The sequence below is a fragment of the Ochotona princeps genome, chromosome 1 (assembly GCF_030435755.1).
Source record: "Ochotona princeps isolate mOchPri1 chromosome 1, mOchPri1.hap1, whole genome shotgun sequence".
Classification (NCBI taxonomy): domain Eukaryota; kingdom Metazoa; phylum Chordata; class Mammalia; order Lagomorpha; family Ochotonidae; genus Ochotona; species Ochotona princeps.
The window spans coordinates 108,922,922-108,946,480 of record NC_080832.1 but is presented as its reverse complement, the minus strand read 5'-3'; the positions used below and the strand labels follow the sequence as shown (position 1 = coordinate 108,946,480).

The following is a 23,559-nucleotide window of genomic DNA, read 5'->3' as shown; positions in this document are numbered from 1 at the left end:
GAAATTTCTTTTAAAAATGAAGGTCAAGGGCCCTGTGTGATAGCCTAGTGGCTAAAGTCCTCGCCTTGCATATCTGGGATCCCATGTGGGTGCCAGTTAATGTCTCTGTGGCGGCCCCACTTCCCATCCAGCTCCCTGCCTTGTGACCTGGGAAAGTAGTTGAGGACAACCCAAAAGCCTTGGGACCCTGCACCTGCATGAGAGACTTGGAGGAAGCTTCTGGTTACTTACTGGCTGTGGATCAGCTCAGCTCTGGTTGTAGCAACCACTTGGGAAGTGAACCAGCGGATGGAAGATCTTCCTCTCTGTCTCTCCTTTTCTCTGTGAATCTGCCTTTCCAATAAAAATAAATAAATCATTTTTTAAAAAATTAAGAGTCAGGCAAAATTTTACTTTCCCCAAAGAACGGATTTAAAATAAAAAAATTCCATATGCAGTGAAAACAATGAAACTATTTTCTTTTTGCCTTAATCACCAATGAGTTTGTGGTGAGTTTGCATCTCAACTGAAATGAGATCTTATGGACAGACCGTGGGCATTTTATTTTTCCATATGTAAAGCTTAGAACAATGTTACTATATGCAAGAACTCAAAGATACATTAGCTTTTTTTTTTTCCTTGTTCCTCTAATCTTTCTTACCATCTTAATGGATTGTTGAAACTAGCTCCTGACAGCATCTCCTTGGCTGTGGGTCTATGTTAGAGTCCCTAACTGTGCTACCTGAAAGTAGCTGTTTAAGATGATGAATGCAAACTGTGCTTTAAGTAGGAAGTTAGAATCCTTAACTGAAAGGGGGGCGGGGCAAGGTCTTAATCGATTCAACAAGTAATAATAAAGAAGCAAAATATTCTAAATAATGAGTGTCCAACTTTGACAAATGGAGATCTGAAGACTGAAGATTGATTAATTGCCAGAGATCCATTTTTTTAGTACCACTTGAATGACCTGGGTGTGGGCCTACCCAGTTTAAGTGTGGAGAAGAAGACTTTGCTATATGGGCATGATTAGGCTTCTCCAAGCTTACCAGTGGAAAGTTGTGAAGCCCCTGAGAACGTGGTTATGGTAGAATAGAGTTCCTGAAAGTGATTACCTGGTTTCTGTCTCTGCTAATGGACCAGATACTAGGGCTGTGTCTGTGGTGATGCGAGTACCTCTCTCTCCACAGGTAGGTGCAGATGGCCAGGCAGGATGGGTGGCTTGGCCATAGTGCTGGTATATAAAGATGTGTGCATAGATAATCCTGTGTTTCCGTGCTCTATTCCTTCAGTGGTTTCCATCTACCGTAATTCTCAAACCCCTTCCCAAAGTCCTGTGTGGCCTCAACTGCAGCTTCTCTCTAGATGTCTGGACTGCCCAGATGCTTCCCAGGCCAATTCCTACTGTTTAACCAGGTTTTAGTTTGGATATTTCTTTGTTTGAATGCTCCCTTGGGCTCAGTAGACCAGGACACATCCTCCTGATACATATTTTCATAAACCTTGAATGTCATTGGTAATGCTTTATATACTTTATTGTAATTACCTGTTTCACTGTTTGTCTCATGCTCTCTTCTGTAAAATTCAGAAAACAGAGGCAACGTCTGTCTTTGTTCACCCAACAGAGGTGTCAAGCACAAGAAAGACTCAATAAATATTTGTTAAGTGAAGTAGAATCACTTCATGAATAAATAAATAAAACTGCCCTGCAGGCTTGTGTTTTCTGCAATTGCAATTCAAGATGTGACCTTTTTGTATCTCATGTTTTTAAGGTAAAAATGCATATCAAATCAGCTACCGATTTTGAATGGCTAAAGCAGAGTCGATTTTATTTTAAGGAAGATTTGGATCAAACTGTGGTATCTATTACAGATGTTGATTTTATTTACCAAAATGAATTTCTGGGATGCACCGATCGTCTTGTTATCACTCCATTAACAGATAGGTAGGAGGCCCAGTTTGTGTTATGCTGTATTGTAATTAAATAATGTGCTTGGAAGTGTTTTAAAATTGCATTTGAAGTATGAGCAAAAGCATATCATTGTTGTGTTGGGTCTCTGCTAGCTCATCAAAGGCAGTCTAATAAAGGAATAACTGAAACTATTTCTTAAGCATGTGTGAACATCAAATTTTTATGAAGTAGAAAAAGATAAAAGAATAAAAGTAAGCTTGAATTTTTATTGTAAGTAATTTAAGAATGCATTTTAGATTGCAAACTGGAAAAATATTCTTATAGCTATCAAGGAAGTCATTAGAATTGCAAAGAAGAAAGGTACCTCGGAGATCAGCTAATTCAATCTCCTGGTTCTTCAGATGTGAAAAGTGATACCTAAAAGTGAAGTTTCTTGGCTAAGTCTGAATAATCAGTCAATGTAATGTCTCCTCATAGCTCCTTCCAGTCTAGGCAAGAAATAATCTTTTCATCTTTATACATGTGTGTTCCACAGCAGTGGATTCCACATGCTGTGCACAGAAGACAATCAGTGTTTATAGTATGGACTTAAAGAACATTTAGTTCTGTCAATACTTTAAACAGGGCCACTTCAAATAAAATTATGAAACAATTAAATTACATCTTCAGCCTTCTCTTAATTTAGCTAACCTTTGCTTCTTATATGCCCCATATCTCAAATTTACTAGTTTTCTCCTCTCTTGGTTTTTATATATATATATTTTAAGATTTATTTATTTTATTACAAAGTCAGATATACAGAGAGGAGGAGAGACAGAGAGGAAGATCTTCCATCCAATGATTCACTCCCCAAGTGAGCCACAACCGGCCAGTGCGCGCCAATCCGAAGCCAGGAACCTGGAACCTCTTCCAGGTCTCCCACGTGGGTGCAGGGTCCCAATGCATTGGGCTGTCCTCAACTGCCTTTCCAGGCCACAAGCAGGGAGCTGGATGGGAAGTGGAGCTGCCAGGATTAGAACCGGTGCCCATATGGGTTCCTGGGGCGTTCACAGTGAGGACTTTAGCCGCTAGGCCACGCCGCTGGGCCCGGTATTTATATATCAAACTTAATATCTCTGAAAGCATTACTAAGTTTTACTTAGATCAAAAACAGATATACCAGAAGCTGAGTCATGAACATAAGGAGATTCATTGCATTACTATTTACTCTTCTTGGAAAGAATTAAACAGAATGAGTTAATGGCGAAGGTGTGCTGAAGTGGTCTTGTATTGGCCTGTAAAAGCCGATTCCATGTATTGTTTTCTAATTTCATGACATCGTGTGGGTAACTTGTCATCAGGCTTTGTGAAAATAGTCATGCCAAAGAAACTGTCAGATGTGAATTCCAGGTATATTATTTCCCCCCAGGGAGCTGATTGTTAAGCAACTGCCAGTAGCACTCTACTGTTTGGTTTACCAACTGACTACCAAAGGAGGAAAACCTGAAGATCAGAGATGAGGGATTTGGAAGTTTGTCCTAAGAAATTTTCTGGTTCACTGTGTTACTTTTAGTGAATATCCAGTTCCCTGGTCTAGTCTGGTCATCCTTTTCATGTGAGCTGCTTGAACTCTAGAATAAACAGACCCATTACAGTCAAACTGCATTCTACTGGTGCTTTGCTATAACATGTGTTACCCCACATTCTCCATGTTTTGTCTGACTAACACTTGCAGGTGCTACATCACCCTAGCACAAGCTTTGGGAATGAACATGGGTGGTGCTCCAGCAGGACCTGCCGGCACAGGCAAAACAGAAACTACCAAAGATATGGGAAGGTGTTTGGGGAAATATGTGGTTGTGTTCAACTGCTCAGATCAAATGGATTTCAGAGGCCTGGGAAGGATCTTTAAAGGCAAGTATTAAGTTATAAAGTGTCAGTGTTCTGTTATTTTCAGTGGCTTTTATTTCCTTTTAATGCTATATTTTAATATAAATTTAAAGTGGCATCATGCATAATGGACATCAATATATGTTGATCTGAAATAAAAATTAATTTTCTATGATTCAGTTGCCAATGTGGAGTCCCATGTACTGGGTGTGTAGTAGATTGTGAAAATATAACCAGTGTGTAATTACCTGGAACAGTAGTGGAAGAGAATAATCAAGATAGCGAATTGGAGTCATGTGTGACTTCTTTTTCTGTATTAAATCTCCTGCTGAGATGGTTTTTACAAAAGCATAGCAACATTGGAAAACAAGAAGGGAGAGATTGGTGGACATCCATAGATGGGATCCTTGAGAAAATGCTGAAAGGTTTGTAGCAGTGACTTCACATGTACAAATAACAAAATATTAGAGGGCAGTTGAGCCTAGGAGTGCAGTCCTCAATAGCCTTCTCTTTCCCATCTGTATGTGTTCTCTTGGAGGTCTCAGACAGACCCAAGGTTTAAATCCCATCTATAGGGTGACTCCCAGATTTCTCTGTTGACTGCATAGTTGACATCTTCAATTAAGTATATAATAGTTTCAGGTACACTGTATGTAAGAACCAGCCCCCTGAGCTCACTCTCCATCTCTACTACTCCTCAGAATTTTGGAAAAGACATCACCATCATATATAATTGATAAAGAATTAATATGTGCAGTATGAGAAAACTCCATATGAGCAAAAGATAGCCCAATGGGAAAATGAGGACAAGGCGTTTTACACATGAAGAAAATGGAATGACCAGCAAATGAAGCAATGTGTATCATGATTATAGTCTGCTTAGCATGGTTATAGTGATTCTTAGTGTGAGATTGTCAGGGTTACAGAGCAACAAAGACACTGACCCACTGCAGGTGGGAAATCTTTCAGGAAATTAGTTTGGTTTACTTTTTTTTTTAATTTATTTTTAATTATTATTTAGCATTATGTGACAGTTTCATAGGCTTTGGGAATCCCCCTCCACCTCCCCTCCCCCCGGTGGATTCCTCCACCTTGATGCAGTATTACAGTTCAAATTCAATCAAGATTCTTTCCTTGCAAACATATATTAAGCATGGAGTCCAGCCTCTTATTGTCCAGATGGGTTGAACAGTTTCTTGGGGAGACCATTTCTGGTCCGAAGTCAGAGCTGGTATAATATCATCACAGTCAATTAAGAGTCCCAATATAACATCAACAGCAATTTGCAATATTATGGAATTGACATAGTTTTGAGTAACCAGTATGTTAAAAAAAAAAAAAAAACCACACACACAAAAAAAACAAAAAGAACAAAATAACAAAAAACAAGTCCTAACCACAACCTATGATTAGCTCATTGACATCTCAATTTTAGTTTATATACAGGACCAGACCGGCTGCTATATACCTTGAAAAGGCTATAGGGTACTATTCAGCTGTCTCATGTCTATTTCATTTTAGTATTTAGCCATTTGTTGTGTTGAAGTATAATTTTGTTGATCTTGGCAGATTTTGGAATAATCTAGACTGGCTTGTAACTCTAACAAGATATTTGTCGACATTTAATGTGCAGAACTTTTTTTTTTGGGGGGGGGGGTGTGTGCAGGAAAATCCTCAACACCATGGTGAGGAGTGACTAATCTTTGTGTCCCACCCAGCAAGGCATGAGCCAATCCATGCCAGCTCTTTCCTGTCAGATTTCAAGCTCGACTTTCTGTTGTTTGTCTATTTATTTTAGGGTTTTTTTTTTTTAGTTTGTATGTTTGTTTGCTGTGAGGGGTTTTCGAAGCGATCCCGATGGTCACTGCGAGGGAGGGCGGGGGTCCAGAGGTAGAGCCAGGCTCGGACCAGAGAAAGCTCTCCTCCCTGGTCCCGAAGGACATTAATTGTTCTTCTGTGTCTGCTGACCGCTCAGGGCTTCTGGTTGTCTTTCCGATGACGTTGGTTTCTGCGCGGTAGTGTTTGGACTTCTTCCATCCCCTGCGGAAGCTCCGGTTGGGGGTGGGTGACCTCAGAGTACTCAGCCTCCGAGGGCATCCAATTCCCTGTGGCCTCCTTGGCAGTTGGGGTATAGTCCTTGTTGCTCGTATTAGTAGTTTTTGTTGAAGATCTGGGAGTCTTCATGGTTGGGATCCAAGCTTCCTCCTTACCACCTGCTCCACTCTGGAGTGCCCCCCTGCTCCACGCACATGACCTCCTGTTAAGAGGTTGTCAGGATCGCAAGTTTGGTTTACTTTTAAAGTATACATGTGTATTCTTCGCTGCCTTGCCTTTTGGTTCATATTCAGATACAGTGCACTTGGTGACCAAGGTGATAAGTAGTAATGGTCATTGTGTTCATGCAACATCCAACTGGAAACAACCCAAGTGTTTTTTTTTTTTTTAAGATTTATTTATTTTATTACAAAGTCAGATATACAGAGAGGAGGAGAGACAGATAGGAAGATCTTCCGTCCGATGTTTCACTCCCCAAGTGAGCCGCAACAGCCAGTGTGCGCCGATCCGATGCCGGGAACCTGGAACCTCTTCCAGGTCTCCCACGTGGGTGCAGGGTCCCAAAGCTTTGGGCCGTCCTCGACTGCTTTCCCAGGCCACAAGCAGGGAGCTGGATTGGAAGTGGAGCAGCCGGGATTAGAACCGGCGCCCATATGGGATCCCGGGGCGTGTTCAAGGCGAGGACTTTAGCCGCTAGGCCACACCGCCGGGCCCGAGTGTTTTTAATGGTGGTATGGATACACAGAATGTGAGCATAGATTTTGCATATTATCTAAAAATGAAAAGAAATGTACTATACACATGTGTAAAATTCTGTAAACGTTAATATCTACAGCAAGATGCATTGACATAAGGTAGTCTCAGAGAGAGGCAAATCTCACAAAAATATTTACTGTATAATTGAACTTAGCATTCAGAAATATGTAGTATAGATATAGTTATTCAAAAAGAAAATAATGGGAAGAAAATAATGATTGTCATGCCAAGTTCAGTGTCTTTAACAAAGAGAGAGAGAAAGGGGAATGTTAGGGAGAGATGTACCAAAACTTCCTTATGCTAATAATCAAGAGTTCATTTATTCAGCCCCTTCCTTTAAATATAATGTGACAGTGCCCCTGTGCTCAATACCCATGAGATAGCTCATTTGTCTCCTATCATTATTTATTTGGTTGCTGAAATTTTATGGAAATACACATATTATACACATATAATATGATTGATACATATAATTGAAATTGATGTCATGAACTTTTTTTCAAAATAATTTATTGTTCATGATACAGTACCATAGGCTAAGGGGTTTCCCCTTCCACACTCCCCATTCCTCCCGCCTCCTGCTGTTTTCCCCTATATTATTACAACAGTAATAGTATAGTCCTTCAGCAACAGTCACAAGTCCATCATTCTGTTGGGTATAGACCAAGGTAGAAAGTCCGGCATGTTATTGTCAAGGTATATCTAACAATTTCATTGAGAGTTTATCTTTTATTTGGGAGTAGAGATTCATATTGCAATGTGTCTTCATTTGCCTGTATTCCATTCTCCACAATTTTCTTATTCATTCCTCTTTTGGCAGGCATCTGAGTTGCCATGTCTTTGCTATTGTAGATTGTTCTGCTGTAAATATAGGGTTGCAGGTCACTTTCTCATAAGACCATGAATTTTTTAAAGGTACCTCATATGCATGTATTTCAATTTTTTGCACCAAAATAGAATTATCTTTTCATTTAACCTTCAATGAACTTTTTGAAGTGTCCTCAATGATAATTATATAGTCTTCATGTGATATTTATCCATTTAAAAAGGAAGTAAAAAGTAGAAGCTATAGATTGAGAGATCTTCCAACATGTATAGCTGACGACATATTATTATCCAGTATTAAAACTCTCCTTCCAAGTCAGTGAGAAGCACAAAGTAAAACATTAATAAGACACCATTCTCACTCCTGCCAGAATGGCAAAAATACAAAACAACTGTTGGTGAGAATTGCAGAAATTTTAATTCTCAGGACTTCAGGGTGTGTGAATTGGTAGAGCTGCTGCAGAAGCAGCTTGGCAGCTGGCAGTGAATGTGAAGATACACATTTTCATTGACATGGCATTTCTGCTCCTCACATGTGTAGCAGAAGACTGAGCAAGGCTGCTGTGTTGCTGCTGCAAATCATCAGAAACAACCCAAATATCCATTGGGAATTGAATTAATTTTTAAGCTGGCATATTGTGAAATGGAATACAGCACAATGCAGCATTTTAAAGCAGTGAATTAGATCTGTGCATATTAGCATAGAAAAATAATACTGAGCAAAAATCAAATTACAGAAAGTCATACATACAGTGTTTTAATATGGATACATAGATTATACAAATTTTGAATGAGCAAAATGTTTAGCTTTTATGAGTACATGCATGGGGCCAAATGTTTCACAGCAGACATAGGAACCACCGACAAAAATTTTAGGAGAGAATTTGTCTCTGGCAAAGGAGGAAGTGTGGATCCAATAGGGACATCTATTAACTTGAACTTTGTTGTTTTAATATTCCATTCTTTAGACTGAAATCTGAGGCAAATTGTTATACTATTCTCTGTCATTGCTGGTAATGTTGAAGTATTTCTGAATCCCCCAGATCAATTTCTGATCAAAGAGAAGGTTCGTCCATGGATCAGTCCTACCTGAGGGTTAGGGATGGTAGAACTAGCAGGATAGAGCACAAGAGAGCCTGTCACACCAAAATTGGAGCACACACGGCCATGTCTGCTGTTTTCCCTCCATCGAAAAGCTGTAACCCAGCTCCCAGCAGCGGGATCCATCCCAGTTGGGGCTGTGCCAGAGGGGCAAGGTGAGAGATAGGTTACTCAGTAAGTCCCTTGAAAGGAAGTTCTTCTGCCATCTCGCGCCTCTGTCCAAATCACCAGTTGCCAGTATGCGTCCTGCCAACAGGAATTTGCATTTGGGGTGAGGAAGTGCACAGTGAAAAAGTATCATGCAGGGATTAACAAAGTTTCACAAAATCCTTGAAGAACTTAGGGAAGTATCCAAAACCATGAAGAAACCCATTGCTCAAATGAATTAACAGAGCAGAAGAAAAATCAGTAGGGAAATTCATAGTTTCAGAGAGAGTTCAGAATTGATCACACTCAACCAGTTTGAAAACCAGGCACTTGTCCCTGGAATCTCTGGAAACTGAAGCTGTAAAACAAAACAAAACAAAACAAAACAAAATTACAATACTTGAGTTGGAATACCTAGCTAAAAGAACACAATGGAAAAAGGACAGAGATGAAATTTGATTGAAAAACTTTCGGGTCCTAGGGATACAGACAGAAATTCCAATATCTGTTTAATGGAAATTCCCAAAGGAGAGAGGAGGAAGAGTGAGGTGGGGTTGGCAATAATGAAAGAGACAGGAGCATTTTGTAGTGCCGAAGATAATGGAGTTTCCATCCTTAGAGACTAGACAGCAGCAATGTGCACAATATCCAGATATTCCTCTGTGCTGGGTTTTATAGGAAACAAATAAAAATCCCCTTGGCCATTTGCCGTCTCACCCTTCATCTTGACATTTCTATTTCACTGCAATAAAAAGGAACAGAGAGACCTGACCCTGCTGGGGCATCTCTTATTTTGTGTTTCCCTAAACATGTTGACTCCCTCCCCCTCAGCCCCACTGAAGGTGACATTTCCACACTGCTTTGAATTGTGTCACCCTTCATTGTCCCTTAGTATAATGAAGTAGGTACACTTTTATATTGGCTGTGTACATTTTTTTGCTGTTCTGGTGATGTTATGCAAATAACTAAACTTCTCCTTATCACTGGTATTAAATAAGTTTTTATAAATAGCCAGGCATGGAACTTTGCATAAATTGTGTTTTAGATATGTGTTTGGGAGCACTTTGTAGAAATATTTGTATAAGATCAAATAAGACCTGTGAAAAGAGCAAAACTTTACAAATTAACTGTTTTTCATGCCAGGTCTTGCACAGTCAGGTTCCTGGGGCTGTTTTGATGAATTTAACAGAATTGAACTGCCTGTCTTATCAGTGGCGGCCCAACAAATTTATATTGTCTTGACAGCAAGAAAGGAGAGAAAAAAGCAGTTCATTTTTTCTGATGGTGATTGTGTTGATTTAAATCCAGAGTTTGGAATCTTCTTAACCATGGTGAGAATCTAGGCTTTGATTGAAACTTGGTTAGTTTAATTGTTATAGACTCAAAAGAACGGCAGTGTTTTTTTTTTTTTTTAAGTGGGTAGATGAGTGACTGTCCAGGAGTCATGTGATATTCTCTTACTCTATGATTTTTTTAAGAGTTGCAAATATATAGCCCATTCAGAAGCTAAAATAATAAGTTACTGATAATAGTTACTGGTTGTTGAGAACCTATCTGATGAGCTGAAAGCTTTATGTATTAGGCAATGTACCTCATGCTACACCACAGCAACAAATGGCTCTCAAATCTCAGACACTTAACATCACAGGGACCAATTTCTCCCTGATGCCTTTGTGCCTTGTGGGTGACTTGGGTATGGGTGGAGAGACCAGAATCTGTGTTTTATGTCTTTACTGTGCTACTGGGGCTGACCAGGTGACCACTGTTTCAGTCATTCCTGATTGCTATTACAAAAAGAGAAAAGGAACATGAAGAATTGTGTTCTGGAGGTAGACATCTGGCCTCTTGGTTAAGATACCCATATCGTATGTTTGAGTACCTGGATTTGATACTTGGCTTCAGGTTCCTGCTAGTGCAGCTCCTGGGAGGCAGCAGTGATGGCCCAAGTCTTCGGATTCCTGTAGCCCATGTGGGAGACCTGGGTTGAGCTCCTGGCTCATTTTGAGAGCATTTTAGGAGTGAACCAGTGGATGGGATTGGTCTTATTCTCTCTCATCTGTGTGCCTCTGTCTTTGTGTGTGCCTCCCTTCCCTCCTCTCTCTTTCTGTTTCTCAACCTGCCTTTCAAGTAAGTAAGGGTGAAAAATGAATTGCGCTTTGGCTCAGAGTTTCTGTCCAGAATGACAAGACACTTGTCAAAGCAAAGTACATAGCTATAGCTAACTTCAAGGGGGAGGGTATTACAGCCCTGTAATTTAATTGGAAACTCAAGCATTTGCATAAGAACACTACTGACAGTCACATACACACTATCTCATCTTCACAGCTATGGTAGCCTTTGAGGTGTTCTTTCACAGCTGAGGTTTTTGAACCTCAAGAAGACTTCAAGACTGGCTCAAGAGGCAAAATAGAAAGCACCTCTATTTTAGAGAAGAGTAACACTGAGTTTTGATTGATTCAAATTCTCACACACAAATATCAAGGATGTGTTCCCTGTCTCACAGGGTACAGTTTCGTCACGTCAGCTGCAAGGCAAGCTGGGAAATGTTTTAATCCAGCCAGGGATACAGTGAGATTGCAACCAAGGTTTTGGGACGGAAGAACAAGGGGCATATTGAGAGGCAAGCAGCGATCCTTTTCTGGCATGTTGACAGTGCCCAGTAAATGTTCAGGGACTGCGGGTTTCTTAAGGAACTTTTCTAAAATAAACATGTCTTATAGTCCTTGAACCCACAGCCTCTCTTAGGGACTTTGGGGTATGATTTATCTTCAATCTATTGCTGTGGATGGACCCTCAGTTTCGTTTTTACTTCTATTCTTGTGATTTCTAATGCTTTTTTTGGTCACTTCTACAAATGCTTCTTCACTTCCAAGGTTGATTTTTTTTTGTTTTGTTTTGCTTTTTTAATAATACTTTGTAACTCAAAGAATCCTGCAATTGTGGCTACTAGGAATAATTGAAGAGACAAAATAAAAATTGACCTAAGTAAACTAATAAGCATAAAATTCTGCTTTTTTCCTCTTTTTAAATAGAATATTTTAGGTAGCAATTATTTACATATTTATTCATTTTTTCTATGCTTTTACTTTTCTTTCTTGTTTCACATTTTGCTGGTCAGAATTGTGTGGGTGATTTGAGAAATGAATGAAATGAAACTACCTAAAATGGGTGATGGGAGAATTTAAAATATGCATTTTAAGGAAAACAAGGACATTTTACGAATCTAATATTGTTCTTCAATAATTATCTTAGAATTTAGTCTGGGATTTAAAAAAAAAGATTTATTTATTTTTATTGGAAAGTCAGATTTCCAGAGAGAAGGAGAAACAGAAAGAAAGATCTTTAATCTGCTGGTTCACTCCCCAAGTGGCTGCAATGGCCAGAGCTGAGCTGATCCAAAACCAGGAGACAGGAGCTTCTCCTGAGTCTCCCATGCAGGTGCAGGGTCCCAAGGTTTTGGATCGTCCTTGACTGCTTTCCCAGACTGCAAGCAGGGAGCTGGATGGGAAGTGGAGCAGCTGATATATGAAACAGCGACTATATGGGATCCCGGAACATGCAAGGCAAGGGCTTTAGCCATTAGGCTACTGCGCCGAGCTCTAACCTGGAATTTTGAAGTGTATTGAGGAAATTATACTAACAGCTGAAAATTCAATCTGTTTCAACTTCAGAACCCAGGATATGCCGGGCGCCAGGAACTACCAGAAAATTTAAAAATCCAGTTTAGAACTGTTGCTATGATGGTTCCTGATAGACAGGTATGTACCAAGATTTACAAACATATCATTATTTTTTCATCTGTTTTACACTAAAGCCATTGACAAAAATCTTACCATATTAATTTCTAGATCATTATGAGAGTTAAACTTGCAAGCTGTGGGTTTCTTGAAAATGTTGTCTTGGCTCAGAAGTTCTATGTTCTTTATAAACTCTGTGAAGAGCAACTTACCAAACAGGTAGCTTTCCATATGTGTTTATCCCCTAACACTAGAAGTTAACTTTTCATGTAGGAATCTTGCCTTGAGGAAGGCTAATCAGAGAGCCAAAAATAAAAGTCATTGGCTCTGTTCATATATATGTTAGTTGGAGAGTCAGATTTCCAGAGAGAAGGAGAGACAGAAAGATCTTCCATCTGCTGGTTCACTCACTGGGTGGCTGCATCAGCCGGAGCTGAGCTGATCTAAAGCCAGGAGCCTGGAGCTTCTTCTGGGTCTCCCACATGGATACAGGGTCCCAAGGCTTTGGGCCATCCTCAGCTTTCCCAGGCCACAAGCAGAAACCTGGAAGAGAAGTGGAGCAGCTGGGATATGAACTGATGCCCACACAGGATCCTGGCTCATGCAGGGCTAAAATTTCACCACTCAGCTATCATGCTGGGTCCTATAGTAAAGTATATTTTAAACTAATTTGTCCTGTTGATTACCTATTTTCAAATCCTTTTTATTTAGAAATAATTGTGAATGCACAGGAATTTACAAATATCCTGTGTTGCCATCGTGTAACTGCAGTGCAACCATAAAACCAGAATCTTGACACTGAGAGCAACTGTGATGCTAATTAAGGTCTCATTAACTGTGCGCTCTATGAGATTATGTTACAGGTATAGATTCGTGTTACTGCCACCCAGCCAAAATACAGAGTTAGTCCATCACCATGGGTTTCCCTCATGCTGCTTCTTTCCCAGATCCCTAACCTGTTGTGGCCATTTGTCTTTTCATTATTCGTTATCCAGATTGCCTCATACTGTATTGTTTCAAATGGTATTTAAAGTGTGAAAGACATGTCATTCCCACTGTGGAATGACCATTTTTTAAAGGAAAGATAATGGGAAGAGTGAGCCAATGAGACTTTGCAGCTCAACCACTCAGATACCACATCATCTAAGTATCAGGAAATGTAACTATAAGTATAGCAGAAATTGACACTTAGAGTTTTTCAATGAAGTAATCTTCGTCCACTCTATTTCCATTTTAGGTTCACTATGACTTTGGGTTGAGAAATATTCTGTCTGTGTTGAGGACACTTGGATCTCAAAAAAGAGCCAGACCAGAAGATAGTGAATTAAGCACTGTCATGAGAGGACTAAGAGATATGAACCTGTCCAAATTGGTATCTTTCCTCCTTGAATTCGCCTCTGTTTCAAGATTTGTATCTGATTTCTTTCTATTTGGTTGACAAGTGGGATGCTGTCTTGTGATGAAATGTGAGAACTTAACAGTTTCAAAGGGAAAGGGTATTGGAAGCTTCCATTAGAAGGCAACTCCCCACTCCCCTCACAAAATTACCCACTACTTTTGTGTGCTCAGCAGGGGCTGGAAATTCCTTCCGTAACCAGCAGTGAGTGTATAAGTAGCTTATCAGTGGACTTCATTATTCACAATATAGCAAGCATTCCATTTGTGAAAATCTGGATTCACAGGAAAGTGTGAAAACTTCTTGCTTTCTTTATATTCAGAGATATGTTCAGAGAGTCATATTTGACTATCCCAACTCAAATCTGTTTTCCCATGAACTTCAGGACCACTCTTATTTTCCAAATACATATTAAAAATTAGCTATACAAAATAAAATAACTGTTATCATTGCTTTCATGCTTGTCACATGCATAGACAGATGATTTTGAACTAGCTGATGGACAGATTCATATGTGGTAGTGGTTCAAGGGCTTCCACTTGCCGCTGACTGTATATACTGGTTGCAAAAACCTAGTTGTGGACACCTGAATAGTTCCTTCCTAGGATAAGCCTTCTCTGATGCATTGTCTTGTTTGAGCCTCATGGGAACTCTGGGATATGGAGAGCCAGCTCATTTAATGTCATGCTGCTCAGGGATGAGGTGGGACTCAGTGATGTTGGAGGACTCCCCCTTAATCACAGTCAACTGAAAAGCTGAAACAAAAATCCACAAGACTTTTTCATGCCAAATCCTCTGCTCCTTCCAGTATAGCTCATTGCCTCCCTTGCATCATAGTACTCTCAAAACTCTCAGACAAGGGTGGAAGAAAGGCACAGGGAAGCCTTGGAGTAGGAGAAATCAGAGGTAGAACTTGGGAAATGGGACAGCCTGTGAACTGATATTCATGACATAGCAGGTAGTCTAGTTATAAGACACACAGAACACTGCTGTCACAGTTTTCCATCCGAAGTTGGATGAGGTGTCGTACTCTAAGTGAAATGTTACCAATCCATTCTCATGAATCATAGCCTGTGATAAAGCCATGAGATAAATGGGGCTGGACTGTAAAAGATGTTGGAAGCCAAGGACCGTTGATGCCACGTGGATCCAATGGATGTTCAGAGGCATTAGACCTGTATTAGAGCATACAGGTCTGATGAGGAAAGTAATAACTGATGCTCTGGGCGTGAAGTGACATGTGCTCTGCCCATTTCAGGTAGTTGATAAATATTGACTGGATGAGAAAACTTATTTTATCCTGTGCGTCTTTTAGGTTGATGAAGATGAACCGCTGTTCCTCAGCTTAATCAATGACCTGTTTCCTGGATTACAATTGGACAGTAGTACTTACGCAGAACTGCAGGCTGCAGTAGCCAACCAGGTTCAGCTGGAAGGCTTGATTAACCACCCCCCCTGGAACCTCAAACTCGTTCAGGTAAAGAAAGTTTAATTTATTATCTGTATAAGTATGTGTTGTTAGAAACAGTCATGGCCAGAGATCATGCTATTAGCCTTACTTAATACAGATGTGGGTACTACATTAAAAGACCCGGTGTACTTCATTGCAAGGAGAATCCTCTGGGGGTGTGTTTATCTTAGAGAAATGGTTTGGAGGTACCCTGCCTTATAGTAAACAAACCATAATTTACTACAGTTGCTGCTTGCATGTGGTGAGAAAGTTGGGATGGGGTCAGAAGCTCAACTCAAATGGCTTCTTTTGCCCATCTGGCGGTGTCGTCTGCCACCAGGAGCCTCCATGAGTCCATGGGACTCACAGCCTGAGGAATCCTGGGGAGAGTGGGACAGCTTTTCTCCTACTTCATCATGGCCACATTGTTTTCTTCACCTAAACTTTTGATGTCTTTCTGTTACATGTCTTCCTTGTGGCAACTATCCAACCTTTTTTGTAGCTGAGTCAAGAACCTAAAGCAGGAACACTACAAACCTGTATGTATTTTGCTGCTTTGAGAGCATTTTCTGGGGCTTTTGAAAAATGAATGAGCTGAAATGGTGGCAAGTGACAAAAACATCATTTTGAAAAAACAGTAATGATTGTTATTTAGCTCATTTTTTCATCAGAGTATATAAGCTGTGCAAAAGCATGACATACACCCAAACCTTTCAAGGAAGTGTATGGAGAGGAGTTTAAGGATTTGTCCTCATCCATGTGTTTGAAACCATTTGCATTTTCTTAATTTCAGGGAGACATTATTTTATTTATTTATTTATTTATTTTTAATACCAAACATATTTATTCTCCAAATGATAAGCTCATTATGGGTATCTAGAGGAGAGTGAAATATTTATACAGTAGAAAAATGTTGAGTTTACTCAATAGTACTTTTCTAGCATGGCAGAACACACATGTTAAAATTAACTGCATCTCCTTCACACTTCTCAATGTTTATGTAAAATTATGAAAGCAAGCACTCTAGGTCTTCTGTACTTAAAGTCTTACAGAAGAGAGTTATACACACATGAAAACAAGTTTATTACAACACATCCAAAATAGTTCATATCCATTTCGAAAAAAAATAAAATAGGCACTTGACTAGGAAATTAAAATAGCAAGACAAAAATAATCAAGAGACAGATGTGGAACATACTCTATTCTTGCATTTAGTGTCAGTCCTCACTTTGTATTTTACATCTAAAAAGTGTGGCAGAGAAAAACTGAGTCACCTTCAATATGAAGGATGTGAGTTAATGCACACTGACAGAACTCCCGAAAATGTGACAGCATTGCAAGAGGAATCCCAGTGTACACTAGGGAGCTTCTTTTGGAGACCAGAAACTCAGGAGTTACCAGATGACCATTCAGATATTTGGGTTAGGCATCTACAGTGTTCTGGTTTTAATTGAGGCACTTGTAAAGAGTAATCTGACTTTGACATAGAGTTCGTGCACACAGTTAGCCACTGATGGTGGCATACTTTTAGATAGGCAGAATCCAAACATTTTGCCTTGACCACAAAACTACTCAGAATTTTGGAAAAACAAGGCCAGATTCACTTCAACTTTCTTCAAATCATGGAATTTGAAAGGTCCAGATTAAACAGGAAGGTTTCATTGGAGATTGTGATACTTAACTATATTGTATCTGCCTCTAAAACCTTTAAAATTTATTTGGATTTTCTTGCAAGACTATATAGGATGGGTCTTCTTCCCTTTGACAAATTATTTCCCCCAGAGAGAATGGTAACACCAACTTTAAAACACAGAAGAACCTTACATTTTCTCACCAATAATTATGGGTCAGAGCTCCCACTCCTACTCTGATGTGACTGAGAGCGCACTATGCACACATCTCACACATTCCTCATACCATTAACTCAGCTTCCTGTCACCATCACCTTCCCCAACTTATCCTCGTCCAATTTGAAAGTTAGTGAATAGGGCCCGGCGGCATGGCCTAGCGGCTAAAGTCCTCGCCTTGAACGCCCCGGGATCCCATATGGGCGCCGATTCTAATCCTGGCAGCTCCATTTCCCATCCAGCTCCCTGCTTGTGGCCTGGGGAGGCAGTCGAGGACGGCCCAAAGCTTTGGGACCCTGCACCCGCGTGGGAGACCCGGAAGAGGTTCCAGGTTCCCGGCTTCGGATCGGCGTGCACCGGCCATTGTGCTCACTTGGGGAGTGAATCATCAGATGGAAGATCTTCCTCTCTGTCTCTCCTCCTCTCTGTATATCCGGCTTTCCAATAAAAATGAATAAATCTTTAAAAAAAAAAAAAAAGAAAGTTAGTGAATCAAGAGGGAAGAAGGAAGGGCAATGAAAAAGCATTACTCGAATAAAAAACATTCCTGGGCTGCTGCTTGATCTTCTGAAGCAAACATAAACCCCAACACTAACTCCCCAGTGGCTATCTTTTCTATAGCCAGATCTCCAAAACTCACATCTAATTGAGCATTACAGACCCAGAATTGCAGGGCGAATATGAAAGGTCAAGGCCAGTTGCTAAATTCATCGATAAGAGGCCAAGTTCTCCATTCTTCCCCAGCTCTGACATTCTGGAAATATTCCACTAGTCAGCCTTGGACTGCCAAAGATTGTTGGCTCTAACTCAGTCTTCTGGGGTGCCTGGTGAAATGCACAGTCCTGAGGCGCTATCTGTGCCTGCACCCCATCAGGTTTCCATTGTACATGCACAATTCTGTAATTCTGACCCTCATTGTTGTCCCAGAACATCTGTCCATTGGCATGGTAGGAAATGCAGAACTCAATTTTCTCCTCAGTTGGAATGACAGCAGGTAAGTCAATGGCAAATGAGAAGGTGTCACTATCTGAGCTACCATACACATTTTTCATGTAGACACAGTCCACATCAGTGTAGCTCTTCCAAGTGTTGAATGTTATTTGGATTTGAACCTTCTTCTCAAAGCTCATGTTTTTTACCTTCACGGTTCCAGTCACTGTCCACTCTTGCAAAGAGCAGCTCTCCAGGCAGACAAAGTTCTTCTGAAAGTGGTTCCGGAAACTCAAGTAGTCAGTTTTAAGCCAGAGGAGATATCATTAAGATCGAAAAGGTCAAACTGGAGGTCCCACGCTGATTCTTCTGGGAGGTCCGAGAAGATGTGAATGGCAGTGAGAGAGAAGCCCTTGGAATCAGCAAACACAACCCGCTTCTTGGTTGTGTGAGCGCTTCCAGTCGTTCTGAGATTTGGTTTCCCGTTTTATGTTGAGACATGGTTTCAGAGGCTTTAGCTTATTCACCAGATTTCTTCGTTGAAAATCATTATAAGGGCCTAGGAAACTCTTCAGAGGATGTGAATGAGCCGAGCAAAGTATGGCCACATCCACTGGCATGACTGAACTTGTCAAAGGGCATGGATCTAAGACCTGGATCATTCTGGTGCAGCTCTTTAGGCAGAGGGGCGGGGCTGACCGCGAGAGTGGCACCCGGCTGCCTGAGCCTAGTGCGCCCCACAGCTCCGGGCAGTGCACCTTCCCTGGTCACTCATGCAGACTGCCGAGACATTATTTTAAATGTATATTCATATAATATACCAAGTACTAAAATCCTGGTTGTCTCAATGGGCTTCCATTAGAAGGTGTGTTCTCTGTTGATGCCTCAGAAGCTGCTTGTGCTCTTAGTAAATCTCGAATCCTTTTTTAAATTAAGATTTATTTATTTTTTATTGAAAAATCAGATATACAGAGAAGAGAAGAGATAGAGAGGATGATCTTCTGTCCGTTGATTTACTCCCCAAGCGGCTGCAATGGCTGGAGCTGCCCATGAGTCCGGAGCCCTTTCCTGGTCTCCCAAACGGGTGCAGGGTCCCAAAGCGTTGGGCGGTCCTTGACTACTTTCCCAGGACACAAGCAGGGAGCTAGATGGGAGGTGGGGCTGCCAGGATTAGAACCGGCGTCCATATGGGACCTTAGCCTGTTCAAGGCGAGCACTTTAGCTGCTGATCTACTGTGCTGGGTCCCTTGAGCCCTTTTCTGACTTCTGTGTATCCTCTGCTCAATGTCTCTGTGTTTTTGCTTCTAATGGCAAAAAGGGGTGACTGGAGCCACTTTGTTGTGAGCAGTGCCTGGGAGTTTACTTCCCACCCATCTCCAAACTGTCCTCCCCTCTGGGAAGGACCAATGTTCTAACTGAAGCTCTCTTGCTCCAAGTAGAGCAGTTACTGAGGTGTGACTTGCACTGCAGAGTCCCACAGGATTTGGCTTTACTCTGCAGGTGTCCTCAGTCACACCTTGTGGCTTCTTCCCAATTTCTGTTTGCATCCCTACTCTCCAACCATTTCTCATGGGGATACTCCCTGGATAAATCACCTGCCTGGGAATCCTCATTCAACATGTGCTCTCTGGAGGCAGGCCTTTGGTGCAGTGGTGTAGAGATGGCCTGGGACACTTTTATTGCATATCAGAATGACTGGATTTGACACCAGATCTACTTCCACCTCCAGCTGCCTGCAAAGGCACTCTCTTGGAAGTGGTAGGATGGTTCATGTTGGTTAAGTCCTTGCCATTCTCGTGGGAGACTTGGAAGGAGTCTCCTGGCTTGAACTTGACCCAGCCCTGACTGTTACAGGCATTTGGGGAGTGAACCAGAGGATGGAAGATCTTTATTTGTTTATTTTGAAAGAAGAGGAATAATAATAAGAAAAATCTGCTTCTGGGGAACCCAGAAGACTACTGTGAAACCTGTTCTTGACTGTTCTGCATGTGTTGCTGCTTTCTACCACCAGGGGACGATATCATCACATTGGATGCATAGAGAGTTGTGGGTAGAAAAACAGGTGACAGCAAAGCCTAAATCACAAAAGAGTAGTCATTTGAGAAGCAATAACTAGGTCCTGAATGAATTATTCCCCAAATGTAATTCAAGTCCCACTTTGTCACTTAGGCCATCTTCTAAGGTGGTACTAATTTACATCTAGTAGAACAAAGAAGGTGTTTACATCTTTCAAGAAGTGAATTAGTTATTTTAATAAAGGGCTGATTTCAAGCCTTTTAACTTTCATCTAACTACAGAGGATGTCAGCAGGAGACTCACAAATGATGACTTTCAATTTATTGTCTAATTGCGTAGCTATATGAAACATCTCTGGTCCGTCATGGCTTAATGACTCTTGGGCCCAGTGGCTCTGGGAAAACAACCGTTATTACGATTTTAATGAAGGCATTAACAGAATGCGGAAGACCTCACAGGGAAATGCGGATGAATCCAAAAGCTATTACTGCCCCTCAGATGTTTGGCCGGCTGGACACAGCCACCAATGACTGGACTGACGGGATTTTTTCTACTCTCTGGAGAAAAACACTGAAGGCTAAAAAAGGTACACACAACCGCTCCTCCCCCTGCTGGCTTATTAATAGCACAGTTGTTATTTCCTTTTCTGTTTTAATGATATGCCAATCAAGATGACTTTCTGTCATTCATTATTTTGCAGGTGAAAACATTTTCCTAGTTTTAGACGGCCCCGTGGATGCCATTTGGATCGAGAACTTAAACTCTGTGTTGGATGACAATAAAACGCTCACGTTAGCCAACGGAGATCGCATCCCCATGGCCCCTAGCTGTAAGCTCTTGTTTGAAGTCCACAACATCGAGAACGCCTCCCCTGCCACGGTGTCCAGGATGGGCATGGTTTACATCAGCAGCTCTGCTCTCACGTGGAGGCCCATTTTGCAGGTGTGTGTGGGAGGGGGGAGACCAGGCAGGCTCAGAGGTACACCCCATGTCTGCCCACCTTGCACTGTGCCAGGAAGCATGCTGTTTTTCTTTGCTGCAGGCATGGTTGAAGAAGCGCACGGCACAAGAAGCTACTGTGTTCCTGTCTCTGTATGACAAAGCATTTGAAGATACTTACACGTTTATGAAGCTGAACCTCAACCCTAAAATGCAGCTCCTAGAGTGTAACTACATCATGCAAGTAAGATCAACCTGTGTGCAATTCAGCATGGAGGTTTTGAGATTTGCTTTTGTTTTTTTTTTTAATAGAAGACCCATGCAATCTATAAGAATCTTTGTATACGGTGGCTTTTGAGACATTTGATTCCTACTGGAGATCTTACTGATGATCTGCTCTTCATCTCTGCAGCATTTTCACTTTTTCTGCCATGGAAAAAGGGTGGGTGTAGTAATTAGAAGAGGAAAAAGAATGAGCTGTCTTTTCTGCTTTCAAATTTAATAGCTTGTCCTAGAAAATGTGTCCAAAACACATAGATACAGAAAAGTAGCAGAAGGAGCTTGTGGCATTCTTGCCTTCACCAATTAAATGTGCATGAGTGAGGGAAAACTTTTACAGAGCAGTTCTCTGGGAAGCAGTTTGTAGTATTCTTTTTCCAGACCCAGCTTTCTTGGGTGGGGCTTGTTGGAGCAGCTAGAGACAGTGCATGAATGGGTGCCTCCGGCTGAGTTCTGATAAAATGTGATACGCCAGAAGGGTAGCTGGCCCCCGGTGCTACAAGGTTCTGAGTCCCGTGAAATTTTAAACAGATCTTCTTTAAAAGAGTCTTTGATCTGGAAAATTTGGATTATTCAACTTTAGAAGAAGTCATCTCATGGAATGCCTAAAAAGAGGGTATGAGCTGGGGGTAGGAATCCTCCTTGGTTCCTGGTTCCATATGTTTCCTGCTGGGCCATTCAGCCTTTCTTTTAAATGCTGTTGAGTGTGGAAAAGTGACCAGGCACTGTCTCCTTGAGTTATCTTTGATGTCTTCTCTCCCTCTTCTTTTTAAGTATATTATTATGTGCACTTTTAAAATTTTGATTTTGATTTTATTTCAAACATCTCCAGTCTCTCAATCTTCTGGAAGGCTTAATTCCCTCCAAAGAAGAAGGTGGGGTCTCATGTGTTGAGCATCTTCATAAATTGTTTGTGTTTGGCCTGATGTGGAGTTTGGGAGCCCTTCTGGAACTGGAAAACAGAGAAAAGCTTGAAGCCTTTTTACGCCACCATACGAGCAAGTTAGACTTACCCGATATACCTAAAGGCACAAATCAAACCATGTATGAATTTTATGTTACTGATTATGGTAAGTACAGGAATTGCATCTTAAATGACGTCTTTTGAAAAATAAGCAAAGCATTAATTTGCATGAGCTCTTCTGGGAGACTTAAATCTATTTTGAATAGCAATTGTTAATATCATTTTTAAAAAGGACATATCTGAGTATGTGAAGACTAGTAGAATTTCAGATTTGCCAGATGAGGAACCTATAGACTGAGGATTGCTTTTCTCTTTGGTGTGAACTAAGTAGAATCTAGCACAAATAAGTTAGCAGTACCTCCTGCATCATTTGCTGTCTCATGCTTGAAAGAGGAAGGTAGTAACACAGAGAACACAAACTGTAGGGCCAGTGTTGTGGTATAGTAGGTAGAGCTACCATCTGCAGTGGTTTCGTCCCATTTAGGGGTCAGTTTAAGTTCAGGCTGCTCCATTTCTGGTCCAGATCTCTACTAATGGCTTGAGAAAGGCAGCAGAAAACAGCCCAAATGCTTGGGGCCTTGCATCCACCTGGTTCCTGGCTCCTGGCTTCCGACTCCTGCCTCCTGGCTCCCTGTTTTAGCCTGGCTGAGCCCTGTCTCTCCCTTTCTCTGTAACTCTACATTTCAAATATATAAATATATGTTTTTAAAAGAGCAGAATGAATACAGAATGTTCCCAGAAGGTGGACTCCTCCTTACATGTAGCAGACTCATCCATGGTCATGCTGTCCCTATCGTCCCAGCTTTTTCTTGTGGCAGGGCTCAACTCTCCTTTCCTTAAAAGAAAATGCCTGTCAGCTTGGTGAGTTTATCCAGAGCCCAGACCCCAATTCTTCTAAATCCCAGAGAGGAAAATATATGTTTCCTAAAAACCTGTCCTTCTTCCTGTGAACTCTAAGAGGACAACAGTGTTTTGTTTGTTTTAATGTATATAATCAAATGGACAAATGGAACTGGAGAGTAGACAGCAATGACAAAAATTTGAAAACAAGGAAGTAGAAAGATGTGTGGTGGTTGATGTAAGTCTCACAGAGCAAAGGTGAGTCCTACCCTGGCGGTGGGAGGACTTGAGAAGCAACTCGCACACATCACAGATCTGACTTTTGTTGAAAGAGCAGAGCGCTAATGTTTCTGGCATTTTCTTTCAAGTAGCTGCCCCTTTGATTCTGTAGGTTTTCCTGGAAATGTCAGCAAAAGGTTGGCAACCATCTAGACTCAGACTCCTGCTCCCAGGGGGGTCCTGGAATGGTTTGTTGACTAAAATGTTGAACATTTGCAGGCATCCAGACCTGCCACCCCAA

At 41.2% G+C, this 23,559-nt stretch overlaps 1 protein-coding gene and 1 pseudogene across 1 annotated transcript in view; one reads left to right on the top strand and one right to left on the bottom strand.

Annotated features, from left to right (window-relative positions):
* DNAH8 (dynein axonemal heavy chain 8) overlaps window positions 1–23,559 on the top strand; it is a 324,409-nt gene that overhangs the window by 138,597 nt on the left and 162,253 nt on the right. Inside the window, exons 45-55 of the mRNA XM_058663714.1 lie at window positions 1,749–1,921; window positions 3,603–3,781; window positions 9,785–9,972; window positions 12,313–12,399; window positions 12,490–12,597; window positions 13,616–13,750; window positions 15,090–15,251; window positions 20,357–20,603; window positions 20,718–20,959; window positions 21,060–21,200; window positions 22,068–22,305. Of these exons, the coding sequence (XP_058519697.1) occupies window positions 1,749–1,921; window positions 3,603–3,781; window positions 9,785–9,972; window positions 12,313–12,399; window positions 12,490–12,597; window positions 13,616–13,750; window positions 15,090–15,251; window positions 20,357–20,603; window positions 20,718–20,959; window positions 21,060–21,200; window positions 22,068–22,305 (1,900 nt within the window). The remainder of the gene's footprint in view (window positions 1–1,748; window positions 1,922–3,602; window positions 3,782–9,784; window positions 9,973–12,312; window positions 12,400–12,489; window positions 12,598–13,615; window positions 13,751–15,089; window positions 15,252–20,356; window positions 20,604–20,717; window positions 20,960–21,059; window positions 21,201–22,067; window positions 22,306–23,559) is intronic.
* LOC105942106 (protein phosphatase 1 regulatory subunit 3C-like) lies at window positions 17,557–19,548 on the bottom strand (annotated as a pseudogene).